This window comes from Micropterus dolomieu, linkage group LG02 (genome assembly GCF_021292245.1).
Source record: "Micropterus dolomieu isolate WLL.071019.BEF.003 ecotype Adirondacks linkage group LG02, ASM2129224v1, whole genome shotgun sequence".
NCBI lineage: Eukaryota > Metazoa > Chordata > Actinopteri > Centrarchiformes > Centrarchidae > Micropterus > Micropterus dolomieu.
The window spans coordinates 17,757,906-17,778,822 of NC_060151.1; the positions used below are offsets into that span (position 1 = coordinate 17,757,906).

Consider the following 20,917-nt stretch of genomic DNA (forward strand, 5'->3'; position numbering starts at 1 on the left):
CTCCGGGCGGCTGTCTGTGCGCGTCAGACGGCTGTGGGGGAGACTACCATCAACACTCACACAGCGTGTGCTCGAGTGCTTAGAGGAGAAAAAAAGGAGAAGAGTCACGGGGAAACTGCGAGAAAAGACAGCAAACAGCCCCACCTCGGCATCTGGAAAAGCACCGAAGAAGAAGGAGACGATCCTCCCCCTCCACCCCACACCCCGTCGCCAACCCGCCCTATCTACCCTACCCACCACTTCGTGCCATCCCTCCGGTCTGAACTGCCCTCCCACCCCGCCAGGAGAACCACGACCACCCATAGGAAACCCCCACTTGACCAGCGTTGCCATTAAGCGATGCGCTTTGAATTTAGGGAGAAATCATCTTTGCGTTTTTTGATGCACAACACAACCAGTGGTCTTCATTTTTCCTCAGCGGGAACAGTTAAGGCTACGGATTTGGGTGTTTACACTTTTTGACGGGTTTCCAGTAGCATGGTAACATGCAGAATATATCATCCCACGGCAACAGACAAGGCTGTCATACTATAGATTAGACTTTATTTAAACAACCAGCTGTCACGCACGCTGCGTTTGCGCTTATGTTTCATTTTTCCATGCTTAGAAAGAATCCCGACAATGGTCTGGAAACGGACCGCCTCTCCAGACACCTAGTAATATTTTTTCAAGACGCATCAGCACTGTATTTCATTTTTATCGAAGAAAAAGCGACACACTGACGAGGAGTCATTTGACACCGACGCCGCTTGAGCCATAGGACTTTGTGTGCGAAGTTTGCACCGGGAAGAGGGGGGCCAAGTCGGAGATATCTCGGCCATATCCGCGGCATTTTCCCTGTAAGGTAAGCCTGGAGCAGCGTGCATGTCAGTCCCTGTATATTGTTCCTGTTGTCATGTGCGTCCACGTTGACCTGAGTGCGCTGCTACAGTGTGAAAAAAAATCTCGAGTTCAAACAGGGTAGTGACCTATTTTCAGAGACTCTCCAGCGGTGCACCCGTATCCTGCAACCTGGACTCCCCACACAGTCGTATTCAAGGCCGGTCGTGGCGGACGTGCCTATACCGGCGTTTGTGCCATTTACGCAAACACTATGTCAGTACCTATTTCAACATGGGAGCGACCTTCTCCGCGTGTCTGCGTCCTCTCTTAAACTAGAGTCCACCTCGTCAACCCTGAGAGACATTTTTAGAGCAGCATCACAAATCCTGTCCTATACAGGGGCATACATCACAGCTCAGCCAGCTGTTGTGCAAGATGCAGGCTTGCATTGAGCTCTCTGATGTTCTGTCACAACATCTGATAAAGAGTTCAACGTCTACAGTCTACAGACTGCTGACAATCACTTACACCAGTGATGTATCGGTAAATAAAGAGGTGGCTAAACTGTGACCACCACATGAGGTACACATCCACCAAAAAACATAATGTTGAGATTTACTGTGTGTTTTCCACCTGAAAGACTAAATATGTTATTATTTCATGTCACCACGTTTTATGTCAGAAAGTGCACTTGAGTTTCTGGTCACAACAGCAGATACATGTCTACAGGACCACAGCCTGAGTTATTTCTGCTTAATAACCGCTTTTCAGTGTGGTCCACATACCTCTTGCCATTTTATCATTTTTGTTTAGACCAATTCTAAGTTAGCTGAGGCCAAGCATGTAGTGCAGGGGGCAAGGATGAGCACAGGCAGAGAGACCTAGATAAAGAGCTATTTTCCTCCAATTAAGCAATTCCACTGTCCCTAAGCCTAATTGTGTGCACACTGGGACAGGGTTCAGGATGGACCTTCTCCCTATTGGCTGCCTCCCATGAACCCATTGTTCCAGAAGATGCCAGGGGAAAGAGCAGAGCCCTGCCAAGGCAGACCTAACAAGCCCCGTGCTGGAGTGGAATAAGGCCTGATCATTAAAAAGCATTAGGCTACAATGCAGATAGAGGCACACTCAGGGGGCTGCAGTTGTATTTTGGATCAGATTAGGATGGCTTTATATTTCCAAGGTGAATGTGAGGTACTGCATGAACAATATAATATGTGGGTACATGTGTCACACAAATATTATATGAGGCTGGAGGAGGTCTGGCTATGAGCCCACCGGACCCCTCTCAAAGTACATTGGGAAGAGGAGCAGTGAAAGAGGCTGCACATGCTTTGTGCAGAGGGAAGACTTTGACTCCCTTTCCTCCCTCCCTCTTCCAGGCCCCTGCTATTTAATCCATAACCCCTCTCTGAACTGTGAGCACAGGTGCTCCACATATCCACAGCCTGCTCGCCGCATTGTTTATCCAATCAGCTGATGATCAGTTCAGTCACAGGTCAACCATAATATCCATTTGACAGAAAGACCAGGGTATGTATCACCGCCGGCACACCGGTTATCCTCTCTTACACAGCACTTAGTCACTGCAGAGAAAAGGCTCTCAGCTCCACCATAAAGCCAGATGTCCGCTGGGGTCCAGCTGTGCATCCCTATGGTGGCATTCCATGTTTACAGGATGTGTGTGTGTGTGTGTGTGTTTTTGTATGCAGCCTTTTTTTGCTGTACATTTTCTCATCCTGACTGCATGCTTTGGCCAGATGTGGATACTCGGACAGCCTGCACAGAGTTTTGGTCAGAGTTTGACACCAACTTGCTTCATCTACTGCAATTAGTACGCAAGAAAATATACCATAAAGGCATTGCATTACGCCAGTCTCTGAAATCAAATCACGGATGTGGTTGTCACCTCTCCTCCCCAATTTCCCTGTGCCTGGCGATTTTGCCCCACACCACAACTGTGTGACATCATACCCCTGAGGTCCCAAACTGTGTAAGGGAAAGCCAGCTGCTTTATGGTGGAAAAGGTGGACCCTAATGGCATATTCCTGCGTCAGAGCGCAACCACGAGGCATGTGGTAGAGGGATGGTGGGAACCCACAGTGCACTTGTACTTATTGCCTTAAAACCAGGCTAATAAAGGTCTACCGCATCTGATAAAAAGAGAAGCAAGTTCAGATGATTCTTACATTGTGAGCATGGTGCCACAAAGAAACCGATCTGAAATCCAAGTTGACAAGAGTAAGATTTGTTTTTCACACAGTGTAGTCAGCCTGTTGTGAAATATATGTAAAATATGTCTGCCACTGGAGGAAAAAAAAAACTAGGACTGCGACCAATAAGGGGGTGGAATGTAAGTGGTACAAACTACACCGGGAGAGCCAGCGTGAGTGTTTGAATTGATATCACAGTGGGGTTCCATAGATGCTGGGGATTACTGTCAAGCTGAAAGGCAATTCAGCAGCAGGGGAGGGAGGATTATAGTGGTCAGTGAACGAGGCAGCACGCAGTGAAAACAAGACACCTGATACACACTTTCATTTATCTTCACAGGGACAAGAGCCACTTTATTTTAGATTCCCATGGCAGGTATGTCCTTTCTGTGGTTACACTTGTAGAGAAGCACTTGGTAGCAGTTAATGCTAATCGGATTTCTAATCAGACAGTTTTGTGATTCATCAATGAGGGTGCTAAACAGATGAAATATAACTAACATTTAGATTATGTCATGTTGAATAGAGTTGCACATCCCGGCATCTTGAGCTTTGAGTGTGCTCAAAATGTCAGAGGACATGCATGATGTAGCCAGATCAAGCCATACAAACAAACTGCTATCATTCAGGTTCACAATTTGCTGGTTATTGCTAACATCACATCCTTACTTTGTAATAATACTTGGTTATTTTGCAGCTGATGTTGGCCGTATGGTATTCCAGTGGAAATCATAGGAGCCTCAAGGCTGAAAAAAATCAATGTGACTCATTAAAATCTAAGTAGAAACAGAGCTGATTCAATAGCTGAACTAAAGTTAAAGTCTAAAATCACAGAAAATTACTCTCTCAGCCCTCATATATGACAGTCTAGCTCTGTGCATTTTTTCCACAAAATATTTTATCACAAATCATTGCCACGTGTGCGGCTGTGGAGGTGACACACTCATACTTTGAAGTGCTGCCATGTGATGTGTCTGCGTGGGGTGATGGCCAAGCTCCTGAACCCCATACATTTAGAATAGACAAAGCGGATACAGAGCTTGACTCACACCAACTTGCAAACCGAAGGCAACCAGTGCATACCGCTTTGCTCCCTGGCTGGCTGGGCTCACGGACCGTGCATTTTTCTCCAGTTAAACTGTAACCACTAATCACCTCACGGCCTCACTGTTTCCTCCTGGAGCAGACCATTCCTGGGTCCCCAGGGTGGGTTAAAATGCCCCCTCGGGGGAATACATGGTCTGTGCTGTTTAAAATCACCTGTGTGGGACATCCCAAATGAGCACAGGACTCTTACTCTTTCTGCGAGGATCTGACACAGTGAAGTTTAGGGGTCAGTTCCTCTGTTGCAAGTCTGCAGAACTGCATTTCCAAAATAAACACAGACAACTCAGTTCCTCACTCCAGCTACCCCACCCTACCTCTTCTCATTCTCTTTAATGCTCTTTCTGCACTCTCTGCTCAGTGTTTCTATCGTGAGAGAATTTCAGCTCGCAGAGCTCTTCAGACAATATGCAGACCATGTCTGGGGCAGGGCACACAAAGTTAAAGAAAGAATACAAGAGTAAAGCCAAGGCTTGAAAGAATAACAGCAATGTAAAGGAGCTGTCAGAGAATGGGTGGAGGGAATAGACTATAGCCTGTTTTCACGAAGTCCATCTTGGCGTAATTTCCGCAAACATACTTTAGTATTTTACTTATAGATGATAGTAAACTAGGATCTTGCTAGAGCTTTTAGATATCTGGGAGCTCACTTCAAGGAGCTGTGAGTTGTGGAGTAATAGGTTCACGGCAATCCAGTTTAAGTGGAGACACAGCTGGTTTGTATTATTATTTACTTACTTGGCCAACACCCTGGGTTCTCTACCCTCAATAGCACTACAGCAGTTCAGTATGAGGTATGTATGTGTGTGTTTGCTTGTTTAAAGAGAAAAGAAAGGGAGGAGTCGGACAAGAGGGGCTCTGCGTGTAAGCACGGGGGAGGAATAACATGCTGGGAAGGGACAGAGGGATTGATGGTGGGGTTTTTTAAAGAAGGGGATGAGGGAGAGACGGGTGAGGCATTTCTGAGACTCAACTAAGGCTCTCAAGTCTGGGCCTGGGCCTGGCTCCCTGTCTGGGCATATCCAGTCCTGTCAGCTAGCTTCCAGACTTTGCCCCCTTCACCCCCCTCCCTCCTCCCTCTTTCCCTCCATCCCTGACTCCCTGGGACTCCATCTCCTCCTCGCTTTTTAACTCCGCTTCTGTTCCCTCTTTCCCTTCGTCCCTCCCTTGCCTTTTAGTCTCCCACTTTCCATGAGCCCCCAGTTTCATAAGTGACGCTTACATTATATAAGACATTCTCCATCTTATACATGCAGTTAAAGAGAGGGAGGGAGAGAGAGAAAAAAGTTTGGCCTGTAAGTGTTTACCTTCTCTGGTGTTGTGGAGATGGTGCCAGCACTAATTCAATTCATATGTACCGTGGCTGTTTTTTTTCTTGTGAGGAAGCCTTATGTAATTTGAAAATGTTTTAAGTTTGAGGTTACATTTTGTGAAATAAAGACTTATTCTGACCTCAGATAATTCTATGAATAGCTTAACTGTTTTTATATGGTTGCTAAAAATCTTAATAATTGACTTTTAGTGGCTATCTTGAGTAATGGCCAGTCACTATCTTAACACAGGGCTCTCTCTTTTACTGTGTCCGATTGCCTCTTAAGTGTCCTTGCTCCTTGTTGGCTTGGGTCTAAATAAATGGTGCTGTCAGTCACAGTAAGCTTGACTATTCCTTAATTGATTCTAAATGTCAGTATTGATTCAGGACAGAAGAGTTTATAAGAGCATGAGTATCGCCCTGACCTTCAACACTAATTGAGCTCCTCTCTTAGACTCATTCTTTGATTGTGTTTGTCCACAGCACATTTATTAGCCCTTGCTATTCAGTGTGTTTTGGAAAATGAAAAGAGAAATCAGCTCCAGATCTGTCTGAAGCTCTTTTCCAACAGATCGCCTACATCGGATGTGCCAAAGAATTTAAATCAAGAGTTTAGTGCTACTTCATTTTTCAGCATTATGCTCAACTCTGTCTGTCACCATCTCAGTCGCCCTCCATCTGTCCCTTTGCATCTGTCTCTCTGCTCCCTTTTTCTGTTTTTCTCTCTCAGATGGAGCCACGAAAGATAAAAGCTGTAGGGTGGAGCCTGTCACTTAGTTGAGCTAGAACACAGAAATACAGAGAGAAAGGGAGAGGGAGGGAGATAAAGGGAGAAAAGGAGAGGAGAGAAAAGACTGTCATATTGACCTTGTCTTATTGCCAGCCATGGTGGGAGGGGGCACAGGGCGGAGGGTTACTCAGAGAAAACAGGCGCTCCATGTGAGGAGGGAGAACACAGGGCTGCCTTAAAGTTGGCACAGCATCACAAGGAAAAGACAACACAAGCTTTGTGTGCACATATATATATGAGATCACTGGTGAGGCAGGGAGGAGGGCTCAAATGGAGGTATAGCAGACAGTATGGGGGGGGTGGGGGGCACGCCCAAATTTAAAGAAGCAGACACACACACACACAAATCACGTCACTTTGTCTGCTAATTGCTCACTGCTGTTTTGTATTTCTCCCGCTTCCTGTTTTCATCCCTTTCCAATATGGTTTGGTTTTGGAAGCTGCACCGTTTCTCCTCTCTGCACATAAACACACTTAATGCACACATATAGACGCACATGCTAACAAACACACTAACAGAGACACTCCCTGTCCAGAGCACATCTGGCACTCCGTGCCCCCTTGGCTCTCTCCTGCGCAGCGTGGCTGGTGCACAGGTGTCACCCAGCCCTCTCCAGGGACAGGGAGTGGCCATCCAGGAATTCTTCTGGGGCGAAGAAGTAGGAAAGTTATGACACTGTAGACATGTCCGATAGGCCTCAGCAACCCCATACAGTGATAAAGAGAGCACCCTCCACCCCACCCCATGCCTTGCCCCCAGCCTCCCGGAGGCTGTGTTGCATGAAGCTGTTGTTGGTATCATATTACCTTGGCTAGTGAATAAGGAGACTCGCTTCCCAGGGATTTCACTGTGCACTTATTGAGTTGCAGGCAAACGAAAGTGGCTGGGGCCAGTGTGTAGGGCGAGAAGGGGTTTGTTTCTCATGCGTGTGGTGCCATAATATTCCTGTCCAGGAAATGACTGTGAGACAGGCGCACCCCTCCCAAAGCTGGACCAGTACCACAGCGCTCTGAACTGGTCTGAACTCTACAACACACAACCAGCATGCTGTGCAGTGTGTGTATGTGTGTGTGTGTGTGTATGCATGTCTGTATGTTGGCACACAGGGGTGTGTGCAGTCAATGTGTTTATGTGTGCATACACTGTATGCCTCCATACCTCTTTCTCTGATCCTTGAAGTGGTCACTGGGAAGAGAGGCCACATCGGCCCTGCAACTGGTGCTGAAATTTAGCCCGGCTTTGCTGCTTATCTTTCCATACGTATGTCACCCCTATTAATCTGTCCTCAGCTTGCTGTTAACTGTGTAGGAGAGAGGGAGAGAGAAAGAAAGAGAGATTTCTGGCTTAGAACTGGTGCTGGCTTTTCACCAGTGAGGGAATATAACAGACATCTCCTCTTGAGTTCAAATGCAGCTGCTTTGTACACTCAGTTATGTATTGAAGCTGTGGTGGTAATTCAGTGATATACTTTCTTACATCCTCAAGTTTTGGGGTGCACGTCTGTGTGCTTGGTTTTTGGGTGAAGTCATTTCTCTAAAGGCTTAAACTCTACCCTGAGTTTTAGGGAGTGGCCCCCAGTGGCCTTTTGTTTGTGTGTGCGTGCTAAGAGAACCTGGTATTTTAAAGATTTAGACAGGTGGCAGTTCTTTGCATTCCTAACCTGACCTTGTGCACGTTTCTGCTGCCATTAGGGGAGATCTGCCTCTACAAAGCCGATGTGTGTGCGTGTCTGTGTGCATGCACATCTGCGCATAGCCATTACAAGGTTTCAGCTTTTACATGGCCCTTTAAATTCCTATAACCTCTCTTTCCATTTATGTCTAAGTGCACTGCGTTTGATGAGATCACTCTTTGCATGCATGTATCTCTACACTTATAAACAGTTTAGCATAACACTGCATATCCATTGTACACTCTGCCAACACATGTCACCTGCACTTCCCCAGCAAGGAAAGATGGAGAAAGGGACATTTTGAGTGTAGACCTCCAGAGAGTATGTAAAAATGCCAGATCTAACAATATTATACCTCCACAAATAATACTTGAATTTTATACTGCCAGTATAGCTGTTAGAATAATGCTAATGTTAGTGTGAGTCAGCTGGAATGACAGCGTTTAGTGTGGGAGTAGCAAAGAACCATCACTTCCGAAACACAGACCCTATCCAGCAACACTGGCAAAACGGACACAGCTGGTTAGTGGGCTGATGAGAGGACAAGGAGCTGGGGATGTTGTGCTGTTTGATCTAGAATCCAATTCATTCAGAAGTTCCACTGGTACTTTTGCGATAAACCCCACACACCTCACCGCATGAACACAAACTTGTTTTCCCCAAGTTTAGTTGTGAATATACACAAACTGTAAAACAGAGCTGTTAACTTCTATCACTGTACTTTTTTCCTCTATCACCCACCACCAGCTCGGACAGCCTCAGACTGCTTTTCTTCTCTCTCTCATTGGCTTCATTTCTTCTTTTCTTTCTTTCCCCCCACCTCTCTTCTTTCCTCTCCTGTTGCTTTCCTACTGAGCGCGGTGTGGTGACGCCCCTGCTTGGCTGGCGAGCCGACTCCAGACCCTGTGATTGCGCGCAGGAGTCGGAGGATTGCATCACTGCCTGTGGGGAGAGGCCACAGGAATGGACTGAAAAGGGGGGAGAGAACAGCAGAGAGAGAGGGAGGGAGAGAGAGAGAGAGAGAGAGAGAGAGAGATGTGAGAAGGGTGATGAAAGAGATGAAGAGGAGAGAGTGATGGCAGATGACGGGGATACAGCCTGAGGAAGTGAGTAGAAAGTCAAGAGGGAATAGAACTGAGGGAGATCATGCAAGTTTTTGTTTATTATGGAAGTATGGCAGAGCAAAAATGAGAGAGGAGTGTCTGGTTGAAGATAATGCATTCAGTAGACCGCAGGAGGTAGAGAGAGACCCAGCAGAGTTAGTGGGAGGTCAAAGTAAGCCAGAGTGGGGATGTTGATAAAATCTCCTGAGTGCAAAGACAAATACACTCTTCTCTTCTTTTCTCTTCTGTTCTCACGGATGGTGAAAGGCCTCTTACAATGTTCATTGATTCCTGCCACCATTTGCTGCGCTATGAAACTTCTATGTTGTGAAACGCCCCACGTTATTATAAGATTACTCACCACTCTTCAAAGCCTACAGTACCTTTGTGCAAAGTGCCTTAAGCATTAGTGTTCGGTAGGTTTACTGCGTTCACTGTGTCATCGTCCCCGGATTATCTGTTTACCGCTGACTGCTGTCCGGATACTACAGTATAGATTAAAACTGTTTTAGTTGATTAAAAACGTCTGATTTTGAATTGGAGTAGATGGGAGAAAAACTACACAGTGACTCAAAACCCATGTTACTACAGGTGGGCCCTCAATCACTAACTGTTCATGTCATAGGCTATAGCAGCTAATAGTGAGTTTAATAAACTGACTGTGGCTTGGGAGAAGTTTCCTAGACTCATGCCAATGTGCAGCTGCTCTCTCTCCCCTATACCTGCCTCCTCTCTTTTCATGTGTTCTGTCAAAACAGTTTGGATGATTGCTTGCAGAACAGATTTCCTAATGAGATTTGCAAACTGAAGCACAATCGGTCAAAACCTCAATAGCGTGGCATGAAGATGTTCTCTGTGGTAGATGTTGATTCCAGTTTGAAGATCGAATCAAAATCAAATTCTTATTCGAAAAGGCAAGCATTAGTATAGTGATCCGATAATGCATGCTTCCCTTGATATTTACCCGTCCATCCCCACCCCACCAAGAGTCAAGTCAGGTCACTGTGTCGTGCGATTATCCTGGGTTTAGCAGGCCATAAGGCTTTCTGACACAATGTGAAATCTCAGTCAGATGGCTGTTTATAGATCAGGCCTAATCTCACTACACGGCAAACTAAGTGGAATTGGTGTTCTGTTGTTAGGTCTGTCTGGATGCTATTAAGATGCAGAGTCTAGTGGATTCTCTCAAATTAAAATGATGTACCACTCATCTCCCTCTCATGTTCTCCTCCAAGCCTGGTCTGCCATCAAAATCAAATCTCTGATCAAAATCCACAGTGCTGTCATCAATGTATGTGTTTTAATTTGCAAGTATGCATGTAACAACACACTAAATTCCTGATAAGTTGCATGTAGGGCTAACTAAATACTTTCATTTCTCTATACAATTTTCTCAATTAACCAATTCCTCTTTTAGTATTTGAAGTGTTAGAAAATAGTGAAAAATGCTCATCACCCTTTTCCCTGAGCCCATGGTGACAACCTCAAATGCCTTTGTCCAACAAACAAAGAGATTAAATGCATGATATAAAACAAAGCAGCAACTCTTCACATCTGAAGAGAACCATTAAATCTTTGGCATTTTTTGCTTGAAAGATGACTTTTGAACAGTTAATTATCAGTGTAGTTGTCAATACATTTTCTGTCGACTGACAAAAAAATGAATTGTGTTGTTTCAGCCCGAGTTGCATGCCGTCACATTTCTTTATTCGGATACTGAGTGAGTCCATCTTTGCATGCTGCAACCTGAGGAACACAGACATAGCTTGAAAGCTAATGTCAGACTATTAATACCAATATTTGCATCCTAACAAAAATGTTAATGTTCAACCACAGAGAGATATCGCTTTAAGTGCTCGCTATTCCTTTCTCATGTAGCAGTCCCCTTTGACAACAAACCGCAAGTGCGCCCCGCCCTCCTCGTTCTGTGCCTCCCTCCCTCCCTCCTGGCACCTTCCCTCCCTGCCCTCTGCCTGGAATTCTTCAGTGTCTGAACGCTCTGGCTGGAGGCCATCAGTAGCTTGCTGAGAAGCTTCCTGTTGCACTCTCTCCCTCCTTAAATCCATCTATCCCTCCCTTTTTTACTTCCTTCCTTCCTTCCTTCCCTCACTCACTCCTGCCTCCCTGTCTCATATGTAATCTCTGATTTTCCCTTCCCCTCCTTCTTTGCATCTTTATCACTTCGTTTTGCATGCTCACACTCTCATTAATCTGTGGGCAATAAATTCTCTTTTTAAAACTCTGAAAGAACAAGTGGCGATCTTGTGGTTTTTTCTCCCGGTGTTGAAGCATGTGATCGCACATGTCCCTCTGTCTCTGTATTGCAGCCGTTTTGGCTCCAGTGCTCCAACAACTGTCTTTTTCCTCAATAGCCCTTCCCCAATGGCTCCAAGCATGCTGCTATTACATAATACTGTGTACAATCCTGTGTGCTTTTTTGCAACAGTGGGAATGGAAGGAGAGATGTTTTGATTAAAAGTAATAGAAAAGTCAGTGAGTGAAACTTAATACGTGTAATTTATTTTGAAGAAATCGTGTGACTTGAGGAAATCATTTGGCAATGAATGTACCTTTAAAACCAGGGAGGGGTACAGTAGTAGTTGAGGGAGGAATGTGATGAAAAGTGGAAGGGAAAAAACAAACTGAAAGAGTTAGCAGAGCGGTGAACGTGAGAGAAAAACTAATGCAAAGAATAGAGGGATAAAGAGAAAGAAAAAGAGGGAATAAGAGCCCCAGAGGAGGAGGAGGAGGAGGAGTGGAAACTGAGGTTTCCTGTCTGAGGAGGCGGCTGGCTGAGGAGGACAGAGTCGGGAAGAAAGAAAATCTCTCAGCTGTGTATGTTTATGTGTTGAATTATCCATCAGGGGTGAGGGGTGGAGGGCATACGCGGGGGCTGTGGCTTGGGTGAGTATGTGTCAGCGGAGGTGGGGTCACTTGCCGCTATTACCTCAAAAAACGTCAGCAATGACAGAAGTGGGAGTGCAGGGGTGACCATTTTTGGGCATGTTTTCTTTTGTCTCCAAATCAGTTCTAAACATAATAATAATTGGATATTAACCTCTTTTTCACTATCAGTGATAATGTGTCATACTTGCTACATGGTGTGCTTCTCTGACTAATCTTACCTGCCTTTGATATGAATCCTTGTAAATCTGGCTATTAAGGAAAATTGCTAACGGGAATTGCTTTACTTTCAAATGCTTTGATCACTTAAATCCGATTATTCACAGAGTACTGAGTGTGCCAACCTACTTGAAACGTGCCAAGTTGTTTACTCCTCCTTGGACCCAGATAACAGATAAAACCCAAATGTCAGGGGTCAGAGTTTGCACCACACCCACATCTCAGCCAGTCACCTTTGACCCTGTCCGTCCCACCTGGTGGATGGGAAAACCAGCAGGTTTAGACACGACACATGCTGCAACTGCAGGTCTCTAAACATCATTGCTAAACCACAGAATTGTGAAACAACATTTACATAACACAGTTGTTTTCCTTCAGTTCATTTAATGTGGTCAGTGCAATGTTGCACTGGAGATTTAACATGGCAGGAGATGCACCATAGGGATTTCTTATACGTATTTGATCACCTTTTTAAAAATTGATGCAATATAATTTGCAATAAGTTTCACCCCTGATATTGGAAGGGCTTATCACTAACAAAGTCTACTATAAGGTTTTAGCAAACTCGCTTGACTGATAGTGGATTATTTCCCCGCATATTGATATTTGAGTTAATCTTCTCTTAATCTGATATTCATTTTTGAACATAAACATATTACATAAACAAATATGTTTGAAAAGGACCCTTAAAATGTGGCTACTGAGCAGGACTTACAGTTTAGTATGATGGAAAAACTATGTAATGGATACACTGTTTCTAATTGACCACAACATGTCATTGGTATTTCTCTACTGCAAATCCTTAATATGTGATAAACTCATATTCTGCTGGCCCATTTATTGGTCGGGGCTGTATTTCATAACTATGCTCAACCCTATGTGTTTGAAGGGTCATGAGGCCAGGCCAGGTAACGGTGATGGCTTATTGAGACCACATCACTTGTCCACTGTGTTGGTCACCAAGCAGTTAGTTAACACCTCCCCTACTCACCTGTGGATGAATTTGAGTGGAGGAGGACACCATTCTTGTGGTGCTCTGGTGAAGACTTGTTTTCTGAGAAGTGTTAGCATAAGGAAATAAAAAGAAAAACTGAGCAATAGCAGAGGTTTTTGTGTATTTTTGGAGCATGTACACCCTTGGTGCTGTTTATTTGGGTTGGTCTGATCTTCAGATTCAACTCTAGGGGTGGACCAAACAACTGCTCCCTGGTCCTCGAAGGGGTGATCTCAGATCACTGTCCTGTGAACTCTGGAGCGGTTCATTTCTGGTTTGAACACCATTTGAACCAATAATAGGAAGTGTACTATTGTACTTGATTTCATTGTTTAAAAAAAATGTTTTCTCATCCTTTTTTGGTAACTGGTGAACTAGTAGCGTTTGCTACCAAAATGTCGACTAACAGGGTAAAAACCTGGACTCACAAGGAAATGAGATGCCTCCTGAATATTTGGGCTGAAGAGAACGTTTGCTCAGTTACTAGAGAAGGTGGAGAAGATTACTGAGGTATTCAATATATTCAGCCATAAAGTGAAGGAGAATGGGTTCCAGCAATCTGTTGAGCAGTGTCTTGTGAAAATTTCAAATGTGTCAACAATGCTGCACATATTTGGAGGGGTTTGTTGTTGTTGTTGTTGTTTTTTCCCACCACATGGCTTTTGTTTACAAATTCAGGACCATTTGGGTTTTGCCATTGTGGACGCAAACCGGACTAGTTTGAAAATTGAAACAATGTCTTAGCCTAACAATTACAATGTCAATGCCTTTCATTGGTTCGATTCAGGAATCGGACCTTTCAGTGTGAACCCACCCTCAGTGACCTTGGTCTTTTAAAACTGTATTAGTTTGGTGATGACTGGGCATCTGTACTCTTTTAGGAATTTCTGCTTCCTGTCAGTAAATTTTATTGCAGCATGATCGTTCAGTGTTCTAAATCACATCATCAACCCCATCAGTTGCTAGAAGTTCCCATCACGTTCCTTCTCTCTCGCTCTGTGTTGTGTGTGTGTGTGTGTGTGCGTGTGTGTTTGTGTGTGAGAATGAAAAAGAGAATGCAAAGAGCCCCAGAGAGAGATGGCTGACCTCCTACAGATCACCTCACAGGGCCACAGCAGGAGGCAGATTAAGTTACAGCCAACCTCAAATGGGGTCGCACAAAACACACACACTCATTCTCCCTCTCTCCCGGAAAACTTCACAGAAAACAAAACATTACACAACCCGATTTTATACCCTGTAACATAATAATCTTACACTACACAGCGTTCCTATCCTCTGATGCTTTTCATTGGCTCTCATTTCTGCACCATCAGTTGGAGCCGACTGAACCGATCCTCCTCAGATCAGACCAGACTAAAGATCAATCGGTAGGAGCAGGGTTAAGGGTCAGCGCTGATCCGTGTGAGCCTAGCCTCGGAGCATGGAGGTGTTGAAACACATAGCCCTCCTTTGACCTGATGCCCCCCTGTGGCACCTCAGCCATCAACCAACTCCCACACCCTTCAACCTCGACCCATGTTCATGCTCCCAAACACACACACAAACACACACACACACACACACACACACACACACACACACACCCATGCCTCATCAAAGGGACTTGGGCGGTGTCCTAATGCAGTGGGGTGGATGTGGGGAAGGGTTGTGCAGGGGATGATGAGGGTTTCTAAAGAGGACACGCACAAACCTCTCTTTCAGGACTCTTCCTTCCTCCCTTCATCCTCACCCTCGTATATCCTCCCTGTGGCCCCTTCGGTCATCCCTCCTCTCCTGTTTCTCCTGTTCAGCTGCTGTGTTTACTCTGCTAGAGAGAGAGAGAGAGAGAGAGAGAGAGGGCCCAGAGAAGGGACAATGCCCTCTTTCAGAGAGACTGTCGACCCCACGGCTGAGCAAGGAAGTCTGCATGGGGCCAGCCAACACCCTTTCCACAAACTTCACAGCCATCCGCCACTGAGCTTTACACACACACACACACATGCACACACACAAGCATATCACGCAGCCATACACACAGACGACACCATACTCCTTCCTTCTCTGTATCGTTCTTTCTCTCAGTCGCCCTTTGTCTTTGTCTCACATTTCCCACAAACCCCCTCTCAGTGACCGTGGCTGTTCGGAGGACATAGTTGAGATCCCATAAGTTCAGTCCAAGATCCACACACACTGTGAGTCACTTCCCAGCCAGTCTCTACTATTTCCCCACCAAGAAGTAGTCATGAGGGTTTGCTGAGGTAAAATCCAGCAGTGGGGGACTGTACTGGCCGACTCCAGTGGGAACACATTAGTGCAGTATGGACTGCCTTTGGTGTAGGCGGTACTGTAGATATCTTGTGACCTGCTGAGTTGCTAGCAAAGTTCAAGAGAGTTTTAAGTGAATTTTGTCTGTCTGTCATGTCGGTTTCTTTGCAGGAAGTTCTTTGAGAGCACACACACACACAAACACACAGAGGTCCCATGTGACGTTTTATGCAAGTCAAACCTCCTTCAGTACACCATGCGTTATTCATCTGTTGTGTTTGGCTATCTTGCCTTCATCATCTGAGGCTGTTTTCGGTTTTCTCAAATACAATTCATTGATCATTGATTAGTCATGTGACTAATAAATCACCATAGAAAACATGAATACAGCAAATGACAATAAATACAGAACCTATAATATTACAATCACCTTTCCTTTTATTTCTTAACAAGTGCAACCTTTCATCTTAGCCCATTAATGGATTTTAATGTAAGTAATAATAATAAATTATATAAAAAGTTTTCAATACATGCAACTAAGTCTGTATTCTTTCCACCAAATTATTCAAACCTCTTTAAAAAATGTATACTCAAATCCCCTTCATCACTTAACTTTTATGAATAACTAACTGGTTTCAAAGTCAATCTGTGTTTGGCCTTCACACATCCATCCATTAACTACATTTCCAGTTGTTCTCAAAACATTCCTGGCATTTAGGAAACAAACATAATCTTCAATGGCTTCAAGTCTAATTTCTCATTTAACCCTCATGGGCCTAAGTCATCCAATTAGGTAACTTAGAGATAGATTTAGTGATGAACTAAATATGGAAATGTAAATGTTTTGTTCAGTATTATTTTATTATTTTTCTTGCCAAATGAGTATAAGTGTTAATAGAATAAGTGTTAATTGATGTATGGCTGCAATTATGTATATATATATATAGTACTGTATAATTCTACACACCATATGTGTTTTTCAATATCTGTGCAAATATTCATCACACATATCTGTATAAATGAAAGGTGCGTATTATTTATATAGTTCTTATTTTCTATTTTCTTTTTGTATGTGTATTTTTAAAAAATCTTTTTCCAACAAATCTTTTCAACTTTAATAGATAGAAACAAGTTCACTGCATTGGAAACAACTGAAATATTTACACTCATGATACATGACACACACATACTTTCTCAGGATTAAAAGGAGAAAGTATTTAACACTAAAATGACTTGCTAAGATGGATCCACTATTGTATCATACTTACAATTACATTTACTCATTTGGCAGACGCTTTTATCCAAAGCGACTTACATTCTAATGTAAACTCCCAGTTCCCCTCTTACAGCATGCAACAAGCTGAATGATACCAACAATGTGCTTTGTTGTATAGGGATATATATATATATATATGTCAACCAAGGTGTGGTTTGAGCAGTAGTGGGATAGCTATAAAAGATGAGCTATACAGTCCATTATGGATAGTAATGGTTTGCATGTGGAACAGTGGGAAATGTAGGGTCACATGATTTGAGGTGCCAAATTGATTTATATTCCAAAGTTATACATAAATCCAAAAGTAACATATCTGTTTCTCATCATGTTTTAGAGCATGGATTATAGCACTGATGGCAGGCAAGTTTCCTGTTTGTCCCCACAGTGGATGAGAGTAGGATTTGTAGAAAAGGTTAAGCTGATTCCTGGTCTGTGCCTCAGGGTAAGGGCTTTTATTCAGTTAAAAGTGGATAACAGGGGATTTTCTGCTATTTTAGCCAAACAATAAAGCCCAAACTCTTGGAAACCTGTGTGGTAGGGGTTACAGTAAGTTAGTCAGACCTACCAAGTCCAGAGGAAAGCAAGAGAGAGAGAGAGAGAGAGAGAAAAAAATGTATTAACCGCAGCTCATTCTAAATGAGGATCATATCCGCTGTGACAGATCAGAACATGTTTATTTTCACAGCTAATGACAGCATTTGCCCACATAAGAAACTCTCCATGGTCAAAATGATAATTAGAGCAACTCCTCCTTTATCATTTCACAATTGATTGGTTCGGTTTAACTGATGGAAATAATCAATTTTAGTATGTGTCATGGTATAATCAACAATAATGATGTGGTTAAATCTCTTTGTTTAGCAGTCTGCACGGGTGTAACTGGATACATTTAACAAAATCTAGGATGAGGGAGATATTATTAGACAGTAAAAAAGGAACACAAACACCCCCAAGAGCCAGTGTAAACACATGAGGGCTGTCATGTAGCTGTTAAATGTCAAATTAAAGGATAGGTTCACATTTTTTCAAGTCTGTCTTAACTCGCATGTCCGTGTGTACCTTGAAAGAGTGACTGGTTGCTCTGGCATGAATAGATCCCTTCTTAGCACAATTCCAATGTAATTTTAAAACCTGATGTGGTGATGTATTTTGTTGGTGACTGACATCATCACATAATTCTGGTAAACACCTTTCTCCTTGCATTAAGCATGCCCCTGCTCTTTGTACGTTAAATTATCACTAACATTTTGGTGTAAAGTCAGTCTAAACTACCCATCAAGATTGGCCGGTGGGTCATGTGCTTGTCAGGGTGGTTAATAATCAGATAAAGACCAAAGCTTTTTTGTCCTAAGACATTTCTTTATGTGCATGTGAGCAACATGAGTCTATATGTATGACAGCACAGAAAGATCTCACTGATACTGCCATAATGCTGCTCTGTGTGCATGTTCATACAGTATACAGTATAGCTGGTTGAGTCTATAAACACACTGGCTGTGTATGTTTGTGTGTGTGTGTGTGTGTGTGTGTAAGCTGGTGGCCATCTCCTCGTTGGGCTGGTGAACCTGGTGACCTCTCTGCTCTGTGCCTCACAGACACAAGGATTTCTCATGTGGCCCCTGGCCAGTCACTCTCAAAGCCCACCATTCACCACCAACCGAGGCTTCTATGAGTGTTTGTCGGCATGTGTGTGAGGGAGAGGGAGAATTTGTTGAAATTATAGTTTGATTAATTACTTGTATTGTATTGTGCACACTGAACATGCACACTGGGAGCTGCTCTACATGAACTCCAGCAGGAATATAGGACACCCTGCAAATGTGTGTGTGTGTGTGTGTGTGTGTGTGTGTGTGTGTGTGTGTGTGTGTGTGTGTATGTGCAGATGGAAAATAATTTGAAGAGATGTGGATCTGGCTTCTGTAAATATCTACTAACTGTCTAAAACTAAAAAGTATTTCTTCAGCTGGTTTTGTTGATATTTGCTATTGTTAACCATTTATGATTGTTTCTTATGCCTCAGATATGACTAGCGGGGTTGCTTTGACTAACGGGGTTCATTCAGGTGTTTGGTTGTGTAGGTATTTGCTAAATTCTTTGCATGGTACAACACGGTTGATGCAGGGTCAGTCTGGTGCCAGAGGAAGACTAGAGCTGGAACTCAACATGACAGCTAGATGAAGCGCCCTGCCCACAACCCTCAGGCTGGGTCCAGAGGTCAGTGTGTTTAGAGGAGGGAGGAGCTGGACGGAGTGGGTGCAGCTGGAAGGCCTGGAGGGGCTGCTGGTAGGTCTCAAAGGTCCATGGGGTCTGAGGGTACACACTGTGGGGGTGGGGGTGGGATGGGGAGGGGGTGATGTGACAGGGTGCAAGGGCCAGTGGCTGGCCGAGGGGTGGGGTAAAGCAGGGCTGGCGGTGAGGGTGACCATCTGGATTGGACTGTAGACATTCCTCAGGAAGAGTGTGTGAGTAAAGGTCAGCGTGGAAAGCGAGAGGGTCACTCAGATCTGTGTGTGTGTGTGTTTATTTTTCTTTGGCTTACTCAGATTTTCAGTTTACGATTGTGGTCAGTTTACCATTGTTGGAGAGTATCTGGAGAGTATCTCCTGCAGGCATTGTGGAACAACATTCACATGGGGATTATTGCAGGTGTGAGAATCTGTCTTCTGCAGTCTGTCACTTTTTCACATTGGAATTGGAATACAGCATTTCATTGTATGTGTCGTTATATGAAAACCAAGTGCACTTGGCTTAACTCTGCCCCTCTGTGACTGTTTGTGCAGGTGGGAGGTCGGAGGGTTGCGGTTATGCTGTCCCTGGACGAGCCCCTGGACCTGAAGCTCCCTCGGCGGGCCAATGGGCGAGACAGAGGGGCGCGCTCACCCCCCCTCTCCCCACTGCACCCCAAGCGAGCGCGCCAGCTCCGCATGGCAGATGATGGCACTGCAGTCATAGAGCCCGCCTCGCCAGCATCTCCGCACACAGGTAGGTAACAACAAAACAAGAGTCTATGGCCATGATGGCAGCTCTGTGAGACTGTAGGCACAGTGGTGGTTTGAGCTAAATGCTAACACCAGCATGTTACCATGCGCTCAGTGACAAAGCTAACATGCTGACCTTAAAAGGCATGGTGCTTACCATGTTCACCATCTTTAGCCTTCTACCATTTGCTAATTAGCACTAAACATAAAGTACATGTGTGGAAGATGGGAATGACATCAGTTTAGCAGGTACTTGGACAAATTGAAATTTTGACCTGATGATGGCGTTAAATGTGAAGGGTTCACTAAGGTGATTAGAAATAATCCTGATGGGACATGAATGTGTGTAGCAAATTTTCACGGGCAGACCGACTTGACGTTACCATGTATAGAGCCGTAAGCTAAAAACAAAAGCGTGTGTTTGAGAAAATGGAACAGAGTGAGACCAGTGTCCCCGTATCAGATCCAGTTGTGAGGTCACCTTAATATGTGTGTCTGTGTGTGTTTTCTCAGGTGTGCAGGTGGTCCCTCTTGATCGAACAGATACTCCCACCCCACCTGCAGTGGACCTGAGCATGTCTCCCTCCTCCCGCCACACCCCCACCTCTCCAGAAATGACCAATGGCAACTACATCCCCTCAGGGGTGAGTAGGACTGAGCTTAAACACACACACACACCAGTACAAGTGTTCTGCTTTAGCTTTTACCAGCTTTTACTTTGACCACCAATACCTCTATTATTTCCCCTTGTTTTCACATACTTTCAGTTTGTTAATCTCTGAGTTGATGAAAGAATAAACAGTGTCTTTCGGTGCAGTAGTGAGACTGACTCAGCGTGCTAGGGTCAGCAAATCAGGAAAAACATCAGGTTGTGTCACATTCTCCTATGCAAAGGGAGGGAGATCTATGTGTGTGTGTGTGTGTGTAAGAGAGAGAGGGGGGGAGCTCTTATCAAACACGTCTTGTGTCCCCAACAAGTGCTTCTGTCTGCGCGACTTGCACTCAGTGGCCCCACTGGCATGACGTGTGTGTGCCTGTGTGTATGTGTGTGTTTGTATAATCGGATTTAAGACAAGGTACAGCCATGCAGACCTCATGCCGCCTAATTCAATTCCCTCCCAATTGAATTGAGACACGCTGGCTGGGACCATTCAGCTGCCCCGCATCCCACCGACCCCACCGTTACACACACTCTACACTTTACTTATTCCCTGAGGATTCAGATAGGATGCTTTCATATCCCAATGCCCCCCCCCCCCCCCCCCCCCCCCCCCCCCCCCCC

The 20,917-nt window shown here is 44.5% G+C and overlaps 1 protein-coding gene across 4 annotated transcripts in view; it reads left to right on the forward strand.

Moving 5' to 3' along the window:
- The window catches only part of glis2b (GLIS family zinc finger 2b), a 23,479-nt gene continuing 2,562 nt past the window's right edge, over window positions 1–20,917 (forward strand). For 2 of the 4 annotated variants that reach the window (XM_046038588.1, XM_046038604.1), the window contains exons 1-3: window positions 1–844; window positions 19,438–19,639; window positions 20,149–20,279. In XM_046038588.1, the coding sequence (XP_045894544.1) occupies window positions 19,462–19,639; window positions 20,149–20,279 (309 nt within the window). In that variant the 5' untranslated portion in view covers window positions 1–844; window positions 19,438–19,461. Of the gene's footprint in view, window positions 845–18,913; window positions 18,941–19,437; window positions 19,640–20,148; window positions 20,280–20,917 lie in introns of those variants that run through there. The other 2 variants (XM_046038610.1, XM_046038597.1) reach the window with 2 other exon arrangements.